The sequence below is a fragment of the Podarcis pityusensis genome, assembly GCF_964106645.2.
Source record: "Podarcis pityusensis genome assembly, chromosome: 7".
Classification (NCBI taxonomy): Eukaryota; Metazoa; Chordata; class Lepidosauria; order Squamata; family Lacertidae; genus Podarcis; species Podarcis pityusensis.
The window spans coordinates 21,209,962-21,224,911 of record NC_138031.1 but is presented as its reverse complement, the minus strand read 5'-3'; the positions used below and the strand labels follow the sequence as shown (position 1 = coordinate 21,224,911).

Sequence of the window (14,950 nt, the reverse complement as noted above, 5' to 3'; positions counted from 1 at the left end):
AGAGAAACTGACAGAATGCCATGTGGTCTCACCTAAAACCATTCCAGTGTATCATGAGGAGCAGGTGTTAATTAGGTTACCCATGCTTGTGTTATTAACACTTTTATGACTTAAGCATATATAAAGCCCTATAACGTAATCCTATGGTAAGCTTGCAAGCAGGAAATAGGCAATAGACCTTTTCTGTGGTTACCCAGATGCAGGCATTCAGTATCACGTTGCTGCCTCTGATCCTTGCAGGTAGCAAATACCTATGATCACTAGCAGCTGTTGAAAGCCTTACCTTCCGTAAATTCTTCAAATTTTGTTCTGTTTTTATTTAGTTTTTTAAAAGTTTTTATTCTATGTAAATGCTTAGAGATTTTTATATTGTGCGGTATATAAATTTTGTAAATGAATCTCTGTAATTCTGTTTTAAAGCTCCTAAATTGGTGCCCATGACCGCATCTTCTAGTAGCAAATTTCACCATTTAACTATGTACTCTGTGATAAAATATTTCACTTTGTCTTGCATCTCCCACCGTTCATTATAGTGAGAGAGAAATGCCTCCTCACTTTCTTTCTCTACAAGATGCATTATTTTATATTTCCGCTGTGTGTGTGCCACACAAACCTCCAAAGCCACAAATGTAACCTTTCCTTGTAGGGCAGTTGTTCATGCTAGTGCTTGCATGCCAGTGGCTGGAAGGTCCAGAGGCATAAGTAGGCAGAGCAAAAGATGTGACTCTTACCTGTATACCAGGCACATCCAACTCCCAAGAGACTGCAATCTACTCCCAGTATAAAATAACTGGCAGTGATCTACCCATTGTCATTGGAGGGAGGAGGAGCGTGCATTTTGAGGGGGGTGGGGATTGGCCAGGGTTGTTGAGCTTTTTTTTGGCGGGAGGCGGAAACATTACTTGCCTGCGATCTACCCGTTGACCGGTTGGACACCGCCGCTGTATACAATAGGCTGCATTCCAGCCACACCCAAGCCAGAGGCTTACAAATATGCACCCTCTCAAGGTATTATCATAGTTCACAGATACAGTCCAGTCAGGCAAAATTCTCTTGGGGGAGGGCATGGAGCAGGGCCAGTGAGGCATGTGGATGGCCTTGTGAGAGTCCTGAGGGCATGATAAGTACGGGGCGTGTCTTTCAGCTGAGATTGTTGTATCCGACAAAGTAGCTCCTTTAGTGCTAGGACTTGTGTCTGTGCAACTGGACTCCCACACCCCCACTAATCTGCTCCAGGGGGCTGGGGAAAACTTGAGAACAAATTTGGAGGAGGTCTGCAGGGAGGGGAAGTTCCTTTGTTAACAGAATGACTTTGTTGGATGCAGCCCAATTTGGGGGCGATATTAATAGCATTAACGGCTTCTTTGGTAAACAGAAAACATAGAAATTAGATTAGTTTTCTTTCTTTCATGAAAACAGACAGCATTTTTAAAGAAGACTGTTTCTAATATATTAGAAGTTTCTAATGTACTGCACCTTGAATCCATATGAATTCCCATAATCCAATCTTTGGTGTGAGATTCCAGAAACATCCTTAAAGTTGGATGGAGCCAATCAGCCTCCCCGGTACTATTGTGCAGTGGGATTGACACTGCAGTTAGTTGCTTTAAGATCTACAGCTGCTGTATTATAACGAACAAGAAAAAGTTAAGCTTACTGAGAGTTCTGGCTAGATTCCATCACTTTGGTTCATTCAAAAAAAAAATCTATATATTCTGTTTTATAGTTACATAATTGCTTACTCTTCTACAGACACAAATAGTTTTGTAAACTGTATCTCTGCATACATTTTCACAAGTAACTTTAGGCAGTTTTATTACTTATAAGTAATCTGATATACTAGTGTTCTAAGAAGAATGCAAAACTATTGATGGCACTGCACTGTGGTCACCTAACATCTAAGCTATTATAGAATATACTTGTTTTTCATCAGTCAGCATTGATGCCCAGCTAAAAATGACAGGCAGCATTTAAGAAAGGAAACTATTTAGTGATGTGTATGCCTACATACTATTTTATAAGATGTGCTTCTCCGATGAAAATATATCAGATTTCTGGTACTATTTTGTTGGGAATGTCTGTTGTTATATGTGTTCATTCTAAATTTGAAATGTGTCCGAGCATCACATCACTACAATGATAAACGTCTAATTACATTTTATTTCATTTATGTTTTGTTTTGTATGTTGCTTGTCCTTTTTTTTTTAAACCCTGCCCAATGTCTCCATAATCTTGTCATTTATTTTCTTGCTCTTTATTTTTCTTTAACTATGAGTGGAATTATTGTCTTCCTGTCTCCATATTCAGGTAGTGTCAGTGGCTGAGTATCACCGCAGGATCGATGCTTTAAATAGTGAAGAACTGCGCACACTCTGCAGACGTCTCAAGGTGCTCTCTTAAGTAGTTAACCAGCCCTCATCCAGAGGCTAGAACTTCTTTCTCTGTAGTGTCCTTGATCAGACTAGTCTCATATTCATTGTGTTTGTCTTGGTTACAACACTGCAAGAACCCAGCAGAAAATTCATTCCTCATGAATTTGTCTCCCTATGTAGTGGTATGGCTGAATGCTATGACATTTGTGGCAAGTGGTTCACTTCTAGAGCTTAGCCAAACTTTTGCAACTTTCAATGTTCATGTCAAAATTGTAATGCATGCAAATTTTGCATGCAAAAATCTATTAAAATAAAGTGCTTTTTCACGTTTTGTCCAAATCCTGGATGCTAGTTACAGATCAGATAAAGCCAAAGGAAAGCTCCCCAAGGCAAGGCTGCTTTTAATGCTCATGGGAACTACATAGACCCTGAGCAAGCACATGGAACGCAGCTTGAGAATCTCTCTACTCTTCTGAGCAGAAGATGTGTGGTTACTGAAGACTGTTCAACCAGTTCCCGGCTCCCCTAAGCCAAACCTCATGCAGGATTCCTTTTTATGCTCTTGGTATGTTTTTCTCCATCCTCTGTGGCTGTAGACAAGGTTGGCAGGTTCGCAGTAAAGGAACTCCGCGTAAACTTTAGCTGTGGGTTGGGATAGCTTCCCAAGGTTCACTGTGGCCGAAGGGATTGGCTGCACTGTACCACTGAATCTTAAAAATCAGCACCTTTACTTTTTAGAATTCAGGACCTGGACAAAAAAAAAGGGGGTGAAATTTGGGGCTAGTAGGTGAAACCATGCCATAAAATGGAGGCAATAACAGAAGTAAAAATAGAACTAAAAAGACTGTTTTGGCTCAGCTTTAATTATTTTATACCCAAGGGAATTTTCTATTTATTTTTTGAAGTTTTGCTCTCGTTGCTGCAGATCTTTTCTAGACTGCTGAGGACTTACTTCACAGCTTGGGATGGAAGTTTGCGTTGAATTAAGAGCATTTCAAAAGAGAATGCAATTCCCAACTGCAATATTAGTTAAACCCCCTTTAAATGTTTGTGAAGGATCATCTGTATCATTGGCCACAAGTCAGAAAGCTTAAAAGAAGTGCCCTATGTATGGCTCAACACCGAAGAGGCTAGTTTTTCTCATACTTTGCACTGGCCAAATGGTACCCCTTGTCCTGAGTCAAAAGAACAGACTAGATGTACAATTTTATTCCCCCTTTACTCCACTGCTTTAAGCTTCTTGGGTAATGCCAACCCTTTCTAAGCTTCTTGCCATCACTTTTGCATTCTCAGCAGATACACTTCTTTCCACTTTGGCATATGTACACATGAAGATAGTTGTGTACATTGTTGCTGAAAGCATATCTTTAAAACTGCACGAGCATTTTCTAAAGCTTGAAGAAATAAACCGCATTGAATATTATCAAATGAATAATAAAAGCTCTGATCCAGAGCTTGGCTAAGCATTTGGATTTTAAGCCTCTATAATGCCATTCACTTCAGTCTGAGTAAATCAGTATAAATCCAAATATGTTTCAACTTAACTGAGATATGGACTGAACTGAAAGGGTTTTTTAAAATCTTTGTCTTTCTGGCTAATACTTACAATTGGCTAAATGTGGAAGAAAATGCTTTCATTGCTTTCCTAATTCTGCTTACCAGAAAAGCTAATGTTTCAAGTGGTGCCTTATTGACCTATTTTATGCTATCTAGCAATGAGCTAAGAGTCCCGATAATGTGAGTCAAGGTTACTTTTTCTGCTTTGGGATAATGTCTTTAATAGGTTCAATGTTCCAAAAGATAGCCTCTTATAATTGTGGATATAATTTAGTATGGGGAAAGAATAGATGGGGGAACCAACATTTTATTATATTCCTATGGGTAAAAATGTCACTTGGGCGGTTCAGCAAAATACCGGTTTGCATATGAATTATTTGCTAACTTTGGATGCTGAATTGCTTGTACTTTTCAGATATTTGTATCCATATTTCAGAATACGATCAGTAGATAAACTTGGTTTTTGTACAATAGCTATTTGTACAATAACTGAAATATATAAATAGTAAACAGCGTTCCGTGTGCTGCTCTGGTGCCGGTTCGCCGGAGCAGCTTCGTCACGCTGGCCACGTGACCCGGAAGTGTCTGCGGACAGCGCTGGCTCCCGGCCTCTAGAGTGAGATGAGCGCACAACCCTAGAGTCTGTCAAGACTGGCCTGTACGGGCAGGGGTACCTTTACCTTTACCTATATAAATAGCACCTGCCACTATACAGTAGGAAGGAGAGCTAAAATAATGCTTGATAAACTTTATTGTTTCCTTCTCCAAAGAGAAATTGTGGCACAGGAGTACTCCTTAAACACAGTCAAGGGATAGGATGGGCTTCAGGACTGCAAATTCTCTCTTAATTGTAATGAAACATTTTGCCAGCAGCATCACTGGTTAACATTTTTGAGACAAATGCACCACATCCTGCAACTATACTATAACTTTCTCTAGTTTGTAACTAATGTGTATGTTTGGATTCGTTTTTGTTTTGTGTGATAATACTTCTTTCTTAGAAGAAGTGGGAAAACTTTTACATGGAATGGGTATTTAACATTTTCGCTCAACTCGTTAACCACAAACTATAGCCAAGAACAAACCTTGTGGTTAGCCAGGAGGGGGAACAACTTATGGTCAGCGAGGAGAGAGCTTAACCTGAGTTTGGATAACATGTTAAGCCCAACCATTTTTTTATTTTACATGTCAACATCTGCAGATTCTGCTATACAAAGATTGCAAGAATAATAATAAAAGACCAGGAAGGAGATAAAAGAGCCATGCACTCAGTAAACTGCATAGCTCAGCATGCTTGGGTTGCTTATGTGTTAAAGAATATCTCTGACGTCTTTGTTCCTTTTCCTTGAATTGAGAAGGTTTGTTTAGGGAGGGTTTCTAACAAAGTTTTTTTTAATGTAAAATCAAAAGTAGAGACAAAAAAGAAAACCCAAACAAAGTTACAAAACATAGGAGCAGTACAGATTTATTTTACAAACAAACAAACAGAGAGCAGGTAATGGGGAAAAAAATAAAAGGAGCAAGACACATCATGATCACCAAACTTGGCAATTTGGTGGCGAAGATTTGACATGAAAGAAATGAAATCCCACCAAACTGCATAGGAATGTTCTTGGTTTTCCTTATCCTTTGAAACATGTTTGTGAATTATTTTCTCTGAAATATTGTTGTACCACAAGGAGAGATTTTAAAGTCCTATAGTGTCTTTCATTTCTGAGCCACAGAAGTTCTCACTGCAGCCAGCTGCCACGTAATTCCTTAGGTCATCCCACAAGTTCAAAAGGGCATTGTGGGAAAACATGGATAGGACATTTAATAATAATTACTACTAATAATAAATCTTTAAAATCTCGGTCCAGAATTTGGATGCCAGAGGGCATTCCCACCCATAAATGGAGTTTCGAAAGATAGATGTGTTTCAGAAAATAATTGTGTTTTACACACACACACACACACACACACACACCCCACATACATACATACATACATACATACATAATGGTTCTGCAGGGATGCCAACTTAAATGAAATATTGCGGGGGCCCAGGTAAGCCCCTCCCCACATAGTCGATCACATGACACTGTGCACGCACACCATTTGAATAGCAATGCCCAGCCCCCTCAAATATTTTATTGCGGGGACTGAAGCTCCCACAGCCCCTAGGAGTTGGCTTCAGAAAACAGTTATAGCAACTTATATGATCATATGTAAATGGCAACAGGAATGTGTCCAGGAAGGTGGAGAAAGTCCATTTAAAGAAATCTTGAGCTGTACTACAAAGCGAGCTGATGTTTCTTGCTTACCGTAGATTCCGGGGTATAAGGCGACTTTTTAACCCCGTAAAAGAGGTTAAAAAGTCGGGGGTCACCTTATACGCCAGGTATAAGGTAGGCGGGCTCCATGCTTAGGAAGCAGCAGTGGGCAGGCTCAGCTCCGTGCTGGGTGGCTTTCTCCCGGCGCAGAGCTGCCCAGCGTATTAGGCGACTGGGCATATTAGACGACCCCCCAAATTGCAGCTGCATCACTATCCCTGTAGCCCATGCTTTGCATGAAATCTTTTCCCACCCTGCGGTTTTAAAGCTGTTTGGTAGATGTCCATTTTCTTGTTTTGGGATCTGCCACAGGAATGTGTAATTCTGCCCTAAGTAAGTACACTGTGCCAATCAGTAAGGTGACATTTCCAAAAGAGAGAATAAACTCCTTTTTTACTAAATTCACCAAAATTAGAATGGAAGCTTTTTGGTGTGTATTTATGTACTTAATCTGAGCACTGGAATGCACTCATCATATTTTGTTCTGATGTACAATATTCAGAAATATTGTACATCAGAACAAGCTCGGGACACACACAATTTTGCTTATTTGCAGCAGAAGTTGGCTATGCACAACACTTACTGACTGATACTCCTCCCTAAGATGTTTTTCGGCTTTGAAAAATAGTTGTCTTAAAGTGGCAAACATTATGCTGTGCTTAAAGGGGGGGGGCAGGTGGCCCAGTTGAGGCATTGCAGGGAGAAATACAGGTGCATTTATCAGCATTTGAATCACTGATGAGTACATTTGTCATTTGCATTTCATCAGTGGGAAGAAGCTGCTTGCTACTTGGGGTGGATGGTGAAGTGTACTGTGGCTCCTGTTTGGGGGTCAGTATGCATCCTTTAAATGTAAACACAAATTAATATAGTATTAACTAGAAAAATATTAATAGATCACCCCCCCCCCCCTTTTAAGAGCCTGGCTAAAGTTGATGGTTGATTATTTTTGTGTTGGGTTATCTTAAATCGCAGAAAGCTGGAGATTGGGGAGGTCCAATTTAAACAGCAAAATAGTCTCCTCCCAGTGTGGTTTTCTCCCAATTGGGCTAGCATGGGCCTTCACCTTCCTTCCTTCCTTCCTTCCTTCCTTCCTTCCTTCCTTCCTTCCTTTCTTTGAATGATGGGACTGGTGCAGACAATAATTTGCTACCATCTGTCACATTTGGCCCTGTGCCATGCCAGTTGAAAATATTCTGCAAGCGGTTAAAAACTTTTATTTCAAATATTACAGAAGATATGTGATGAGGAAAAAAGCCAGAAGCTATTTTAATATGTCATTCAATGTACTGTATACTGGAGCATGTTGTGGCTATCTTACAATAGGGAAGAGTATAGTTGTATAGGTCTTGAAACCTTTAACAAGTGTTTTCAGATTTTCAGATATGTTGCATGGTATTTTGAATGCTTATTTAATTTTTCCTCCATCTTTGCAGATCACCACAAGGGAAGATACACCTTCAACACAGGGAACGATAAAGGCGACCCTGGAGCCTGAGGCATTTCGGCCAAATCTTAATGACCCCAGTGAATTGTTACAACCGGAGCAAATTGAAAAGGTATGAAATAAGAAAGGTATGCCGGTCCTCAAAATGATAGCTATGACATTTTATTCAACATTGCTGTAAAAAGCTGAAGTGTTGAAGTAAATATTGCGCTCCTCCTCCTGAAGATGCTGGTATAAACAAGTTACCAAAAATCAATTAAGCATAAAAGGAGGAAATTGTTCATGTGATTGGTTTATTGAAGTAATACATCCTGGCTCCAAAATACTTCTGGTAAGGTTCAAAACTAGTTAAGTTAGTTCTAGTCTATAATTCATATTTGTGCTCCTTCTCCCTGTATAATAATTTTATGAATAATCCACTTAGGGTGGACTAAAAATTATATGTACTGTATCTGGTTGTTAATACAGGATAAGATGTTCTTTAACTGAGGATGAGGGGAGGGTACTATTTTTTATGGCTATATCTTACCTCCAGCATCAGAGGTGGTGGAGAGCACAGGTGTTGTTGGCCTCCTGTCCAGCTTTTGTGCTTTCCATGGGTATCTGTTTGGCCACTGTGAAAACATGAAGTGATCGTGACTGACCATGACTTAATCAGTAACTGGGTGCCATGGGAATGTGTCCCACAATTTACAGTATGTCTAGATGGTTCAGCAAGTAATAGAAAATGAAAGGTGAAGTTCTGATCTTTACCGTATCCTGTTTGAGACCTGTGTTAGTTTACAAAACATCTGCTGGACATTCAACAAAACAATTTAGGTCCCCTGAATTGTTTCTGATGTGGGCAAGACAGACTGTCCATTGTGCCTAACAGCCCAATCCTAAATGCTTTTAGTTGGAAGTAAATCCCTGTGACTTTAGCTTAAGCAATTAACTTTAAAAATACAGCTTGTCCCATTTGTTGTTGTTGGTTTGAAATTAAATATTACGACTATTTTGTCTAAAGCAGTTTTAAGTGTTGGACTTGGAGTAATGAACTACAGAAGTCTAGCAGAAGGAAGATAGGTCATATGTGTCTGAAGTGTCTCATCCTAAAGATTTTTTATTATTATTATTTTAAAAAAATAATTAATCCAGTATATTCAGTATGCATGCATTATTTGCATCTGTGTTTTTTATTAGCTCACAAAACATCTTCCACCACGAACTATTGGGTATCCATGGACCCTTGTCTACAGTACTGCAAAGCATGGCATGAGCTTGAAGACCCTGTACAGAACCATGATGGGGCTGGACACACCAGTACTAATGGTAATCAAAGACAGTGATGGACAGGTAAGGAAACAATGAACACTATTCTTCCCCTCTCTCCCCCATCAAACAAACCCCAAAGTTTAAAACCTCTTGAATTAGCCATCGTATAGCGTAGCTTCATTTTACATTAATCACAGGAGAGGAGCAATGAGCCAGTGCTGAGTATTGTTTCTCTGCTTAACTTTAATGGAGCAGGGGGCTGGAGAAAAGTAGCCAGAAGCTGTTGTTTTCGTGTGTTTCTGCAATCCTTTCTATCTTCTTTTTCCTGTCTCTGGAGAAACTTCAGAAGTCTCAACAGGCAGAGGCTGGCTTACATGTGACTACTCTAGATAGGGGGAATATGACATACAGCAAGATTTTTTTGGTATTGGGATCCTGTGGCCCTTTAAAGGCTGGCAAATTTATTGTGCTGTAGGAAGTAGTATTTTGTCTATGAAAGTACTTAGGTGTCAATTTCATCTGCCACAATTTTTTTTTTTTTAAAGTGTGCTAAAAGAAGACTCTTGTGTTACAACCACATAGAGCCCCAAACCTTAGGACCTGGGTGTATATTGTATCTATATAGTGGCTTTTTAATGTGCCATAGTACATGCCTTGGCCATTTGCAGCAAAACATCAGAACTAACTTTACTAATGTCACTAGGTTTTGTTTTTTCCTGATTTGGAAATACAGATCTCTGTGGTTCACAATGCTCTTCTCAAGCACAAGGTGAATGTTGGGCTGTAAAAGCACTTCTGCACCTCTAATTTCGGTCCTTAGGGAAAAACACAGGTGTGCTATGATTACTGCTTCTGCTTTCCTTCATTCTCCTGAGAAGAGTTATACAGGGCCACAGGAGATAGATAGCACCCCAGAGTTGCATTTTATGGTGTTGCGTTTTGGCAGCTGCACATTTCTTGCTCTGAGCCAATAAAACAGCAGCATGTCTTGTACTGTAGCAGAATAGGAAAGCAGAGGTAGTGAGGTGGAGGAGGAAGGGTGGAGCTCAGTTGAGCAGGACAAGGCTCAAGATTGTTCTATTGTGTTTTCAGGAAGCTGATTCGCTTGTATAAGAGGCACACTGAATCAGCATGCCTGCTGAAAGCAAGCTAAATTCGTTGCAGTGATCCTACTCTGATAACTGCTGTCCCAAATTGGCTAATCATCACAGACATTAACAATGGCAGTCAGTCACTGCTATTATTTTTATTTTGTTATTTTTTTGCACCAATAAGTACCTCTTTTTGTGTTTCCTGAGTTGATTCTCTGGTTCCTAAGCAAACTGCCATCCGGAATTGTCTTGGAAAAATAGTTACATTAAATACCTTCCTGAAGATAATTAATATTAGCTCAGCGTTGTAAGTAAGGAGAAGTAAATTCATTTGATCTGAAGAGAAATTAGTGGAGGGATCTAATTTAATCTGGACATGAAGGAAAACCGTATCAGAGTTCTAATTGTACTGCTTACAGATATATTAAGGAAAGAAATCTCATGAACACTAGATCATTTTAATTATTATTTTTCTAGATCTTTGGGGCACTAGCTTCCGAACCCTTTAAAGTGAGTGATGGTTTTTATGGCACTGGAGAAACCTTTCTTTTTACTTTTTGTCCAGATTTTGAGGTAAGGACTAAAAGAGGTTGGTTGATACAATACTGCATAATTAACATGTGAATTTTATGCTTTTAAGTTGATATTTATCTTAAAAGAGCCCCTCAGAGAATATGTAGAGTTAAGTTTTTGTCAGCTTTCTATAACTTCTCCTTTTGATTGTAATTTTAATGTTTTGCTTTATTTGTCTGTGGACTTCACTCTAATAAAGCAGTTCTTTAAAAAATTGCCCTAAGATGGAATGTCATTGAACTGCAAGATTATGTGTCATCTTCTTAAAATAAGATGAACCTGGTATGAGTGTGCATATAATATTCTATACTAATAATTGACTTCAGTTATTGCCCATAAGCCCCTGAATGACTTGGAAGGGAATTATTACTCAAAGGACCTTAAGATCTAGCTCAGAGGGTCCGCTTCAGTGAGCATATGTAACAGTGACTTCTCAGTTATGAAATTCATTTTCTGTAGAGGACTTAAACATACTCAGTGGCCATGGAATGCCAAATTTCAGTGTGGCATTCAGCTAAGTTTTACTTAGAATTGACCCACCGAAATTAATGAATGTGACAAGTTATGTCCGTTAATTTTTATGGGTCTACTATGAGTAAATCTTAACTGAAAACCTCTCTGTCTCTTTGAGGAAAAATCAAGAAACCTGGGAAGGGTGAATAATAGACTCATAGATAGGGTTCCTGAGGGTCATCTAGTCCAACCTTCAATGCAGGAATAGTATGGATATCCTGGAAGAAGGCATAGGAGGCTCACGCTGCGACGTTTTGTAGCAGGTCCTGCTTATAAAGTATTATCCATAGCACTCTCTGAAACAAAAACCATTGACGTTGCTTTACTCCCCTCCCACCCCCGGCCATTTTTTCCCTGGGGGTCGTAATTTCACATAATCACTGTGTTTGGCTGTTGTTTTTTCATTCTTTTAACATTAGACTTTCACGTGGACTGGGGACAATATGTTCTTTCTTAAAGGCGACATGGATGCCCTAGCTTTTGGTGGCGGAGGGTGAGTGATGAATTTATTTATTTTCTTACTAACGATTGAATTTTATGGTGGGTTCCCCCTCCACCAGATAAAGCCCTCAGATACAGAAGTGGTATGCTGTTAACTATATTGAACCTTGTAGCTATGATACTTGAATAATAAAACATTACTTTGAAGGAATTATGCAGTCCTGATTATAAATGCAGCTCTTACAGCCTTTTTTCATATATATACTTACTTTGAAGTGGTCTTCTTAAGACACTGTACCATTTCTCCTCTTCTATCTGCTTGTAGACATCTTAATGCTTTTGCTTCTTGATAAATCTATACACTTACCAGTGTTTGCAAATAGAATTTTTTGGGTCACATCCAAGAATGAATCCCCTTTGTTCATGGCCATGTTGACTTCTTTTACATTAAATATTGTTTCCGAGCTATCATTTCCTATAGTATTCCCTTCTCTCTCCCATATAACCTTCATTCATAGTTTCAGTTGAAATGGAATATTCCCTTCATATGAACAGAATGTCCAAGGGCAGCGAGATATGGAGAGAAGAGTGGGAGGTGAAGCAATGTAGAGAGAATAGCTCTAAGGCAGGAATCTGATGCTGTGGGAGTGCAGTTCCCATCATCCCTGACATTTGCAGCTGTTGAGAGTTGAAATCCCCCCCCCAAAAAAAAACGCATTTGGAGGGTCACCAGTTCCCTATCGCACTGCCTTCTGCAATCTGGTGCCCTCCAGATGTTAGATTTAGTGCAGGTATAGCATAACGGCTAGCACACTGAGCTGTGAATTCAAAACTGTGCATTTCAAACATTTGGAACTTTCTATGTAGCCTAAGGTGAGCCACTATTGCTTCAACTTCATCTTCATTCCTTGTGCAACACAGGAGAGATGAATACTGACCTGTCTCACAGGATTGTTCTAATGATTGCCAGAAGATTGTGTGTGAAGCACATTGAACACATATAAATTCTATGTGGTGTTTGCAGATTAATAGTGATGTGCTGATCCATCTTCATGCGAGCTCCCAAGTTTGCTTTTTTTTTCTGCCCAGGACCTCTCATCTTCTGCCAAATTCTCTGAACCTTTCCCTCAGGTGTTTCAGTGCTGGATGAATACAAGGAAGACTGGATTCATGTTTTATTAGATCAAAAACTACTTAGTGAGGGACCAGGTTGCATTTCTGTACTGTGCTCTGTCTACAGGTGCCAAACTTCAGTAGTGTGTGTAACTAAATAGGTGTAACTAAACAGTCAAAATTTTAATGCTACCTGATTAGTCTCTGTTCACCCTTCAGTTAAAAGGGATGCAGAAATATTTATGGCAAGGAAAGAATTCCTAGCAAAATACGCTGGTTTCAAATGCAGTTACAATTGGGTTCAGGGATGGAAAGGAAATGGAACATGCCTGTTGTTCTTGAGTTCTAATCATGTATGTGTTAATTCATGTAAGGAGGGTGGCTTTCTATTGTGGAGAAATAATTCTTTTTCCATATTCCAGGGGTGAATTTGCACTTTGGCTCGATGGCGATCTCTACCATGGAAGAAGTCATTCTTGCAAAACATTTGGGAATCGCATTCTTTCTAAGAAAGAAGATTTCATTATTCAAGACATTGAAATTTGGGGCTTTGAGTAAAATATAAACTGCTACTACAAAAGGTTGTCCCAAACCTGAAATGGATCAGTGCAGCTCAAAAAGCCCTTGAAGCAATATAATGCAGCAGTGCTTTTCAAAATTCTCTGCATGGCCATCTAAATACCTTTACATAAAACATTATTTAGGTTATTTTTAATCAGCCTGCTATATTTTTGAAGGATGTAGCTCTCATAACTCATAATTGGAGTTTTTACTTTATAGGGGAAGGTAGGTCTCTCGTCATGTGGCTTGTCATCCCTGGGTTTCCCCCTCCCCCATCCCCACTACTCCAAAGCTTTCTTATACTCTTTTGGGCTATTTCATCAAGAAAACATTTATTTACACAAACTGTAGTGAAAAATGTCCCTATTGGTCTAAATAAGAGAGAAATGGAGATTCTGAAATTTTTGACAGTGATCAGTCTGGGCCATTTATTTTTTTTAACCATTCAGATGGTGCCACTTACTAGACAAAGTATTCATCCACATTCAACGGTGTCATTTCCTTTCATGCGTAGAGAATTCATGTCTGTTGTATTTAACAGTAAAAATGTAGCTGCCCTTATTGATTGTATTGAAGTATTTTGCACAAGCTGTTCATGATCTGCAGGATTGGGACAAATGTTGGGTAACGATTGAGCTACATGGTCAAGAGAAACAAAATACCAATGCTCAGTTGGACATAGTGAGCGTAATGCAGTGGAGAAGTCATAGCTATAGCAGGGGCATTATATGTTCTAAGACTATGAAACAGATGCATTTTTTCCCCAAACAGCATAAAGTGTCAGATATATAGATATATATACTGTTTTATAGTTTTTCTGTTGTAGCTTTGTAGCACATCGTCTCCAAGAATTGCTCCTGTCCAAAAAAAAAAAAGGAAAAATATAGGTGTGGTGTTCTCTCTTTTTTCTTTTGAGTGGATCTATGTTGTAAACTGCAGTTAGCACCAGCTCTGATTCAATGAGGTAATGTACTCTAGGTAGACATTGTAACCCAGTAGACTTGTAATATGCAAACTTTACTGTTCCGTGACCTCAAAATGAAAAACAAGACAGGCTAAAATACAGTTAATCAGTAGCTCTCGTTCACTTTTGTAGGAGAACTGAAAAGCCATTGTGGCAATAATCGCTCAACAACAGTTTGTTTCAAAGCTTATATTCTATGTTTATGCAAAAGCAAAAATTGAAGAAAAAAAAAGCTGTTAAGTGTGACAGTGAATGATTTTGTGCTGAAATCTCAGCTGTTCCAGATGAACATTGTATATATTTCTTTGTAAATTAATGTTTAAAAGTAGTTTTTGTTATTTTACAGAGAGAGAGAGAAAGTGTTGATTGACGGGTTGCTTCTAGCACTTTAAATTATTCTAGAAATGGAATAAGAAGCCAAAGGGTTTGGCTTAAATCATTAGCTGTAGTTGTATTGTATGTCGCTAATATAAAGTTCTTTCAGAAGTTCAAACACTTATCGGAAGGATGTTTACTGCTGTGGTAACGGGAAAGGGGAAGTTCTATCTCTACAATATGCTCATGCTTAATACAACTAAACATACAGGGCGTCGTTTTCTGTCTCAATGTATAGCTCTTTACTCCTGTTAGAACATAGTACAATATATGTAGATTAAATGTTTACAAATGAAACTGTAAATAAATTAAATGGCTTTTTCTCCCCTTTGGTCTGCCACAGCAGTATTATTGTCTTTGTGGGTTTAAGACTAACT

At 39.0% G+C, this 14,950-nt stretch overlaps 1 protein-coding gene across 9 annotated transcripts in view; it reads left to right on the top strand.

Annotated features, from left to right (window-relative positions):
• OXR1 (oxidation resistance 1) overlaps positions 1-14,900 on the top strand; it is a 224,462-nt gene extending 209,562 nt beyond the window's left edge. For 6 of the 9 annotated variants that reach the window (XM_081012561.1, XM_081012560.1, XM_081012562.1 and 3 more), the window contains 6 exons: positions 2,308-2,388; positions 7,678-7,800; positions 8,871-9,023; positions 10,511-10,606; positions 11,539-11,612; positions 13,096-14,900. In XM_081012561.1, the coding sequence (XP_080868687.1) occupies positions 2,308-2,388; positions 7,678-7,800; positions 8,871-9,023; positions 10,511-10,606; positions 11,539-11,612; positions 13,096-13,231 (663 nt within the window). In that variant the 3' untranslated portion in view covers positions 13,232-14,900. The remainder of the gene's footprint in view (positions 1-2,307; positions 2,389-7,677; positions 7,801-8,870; positions 9,024-10,510; positions 10,607-11,538; positions 11,613-13,095) is intronic. The other 3 variants (XM_081012563.1, XM_081012568.1, XM_081012567.1) reach the window with 1 other exon arrangement.
• The last annotated feature ends 50 nt before the right edge of the window (positions 14,901-14,950 follow it).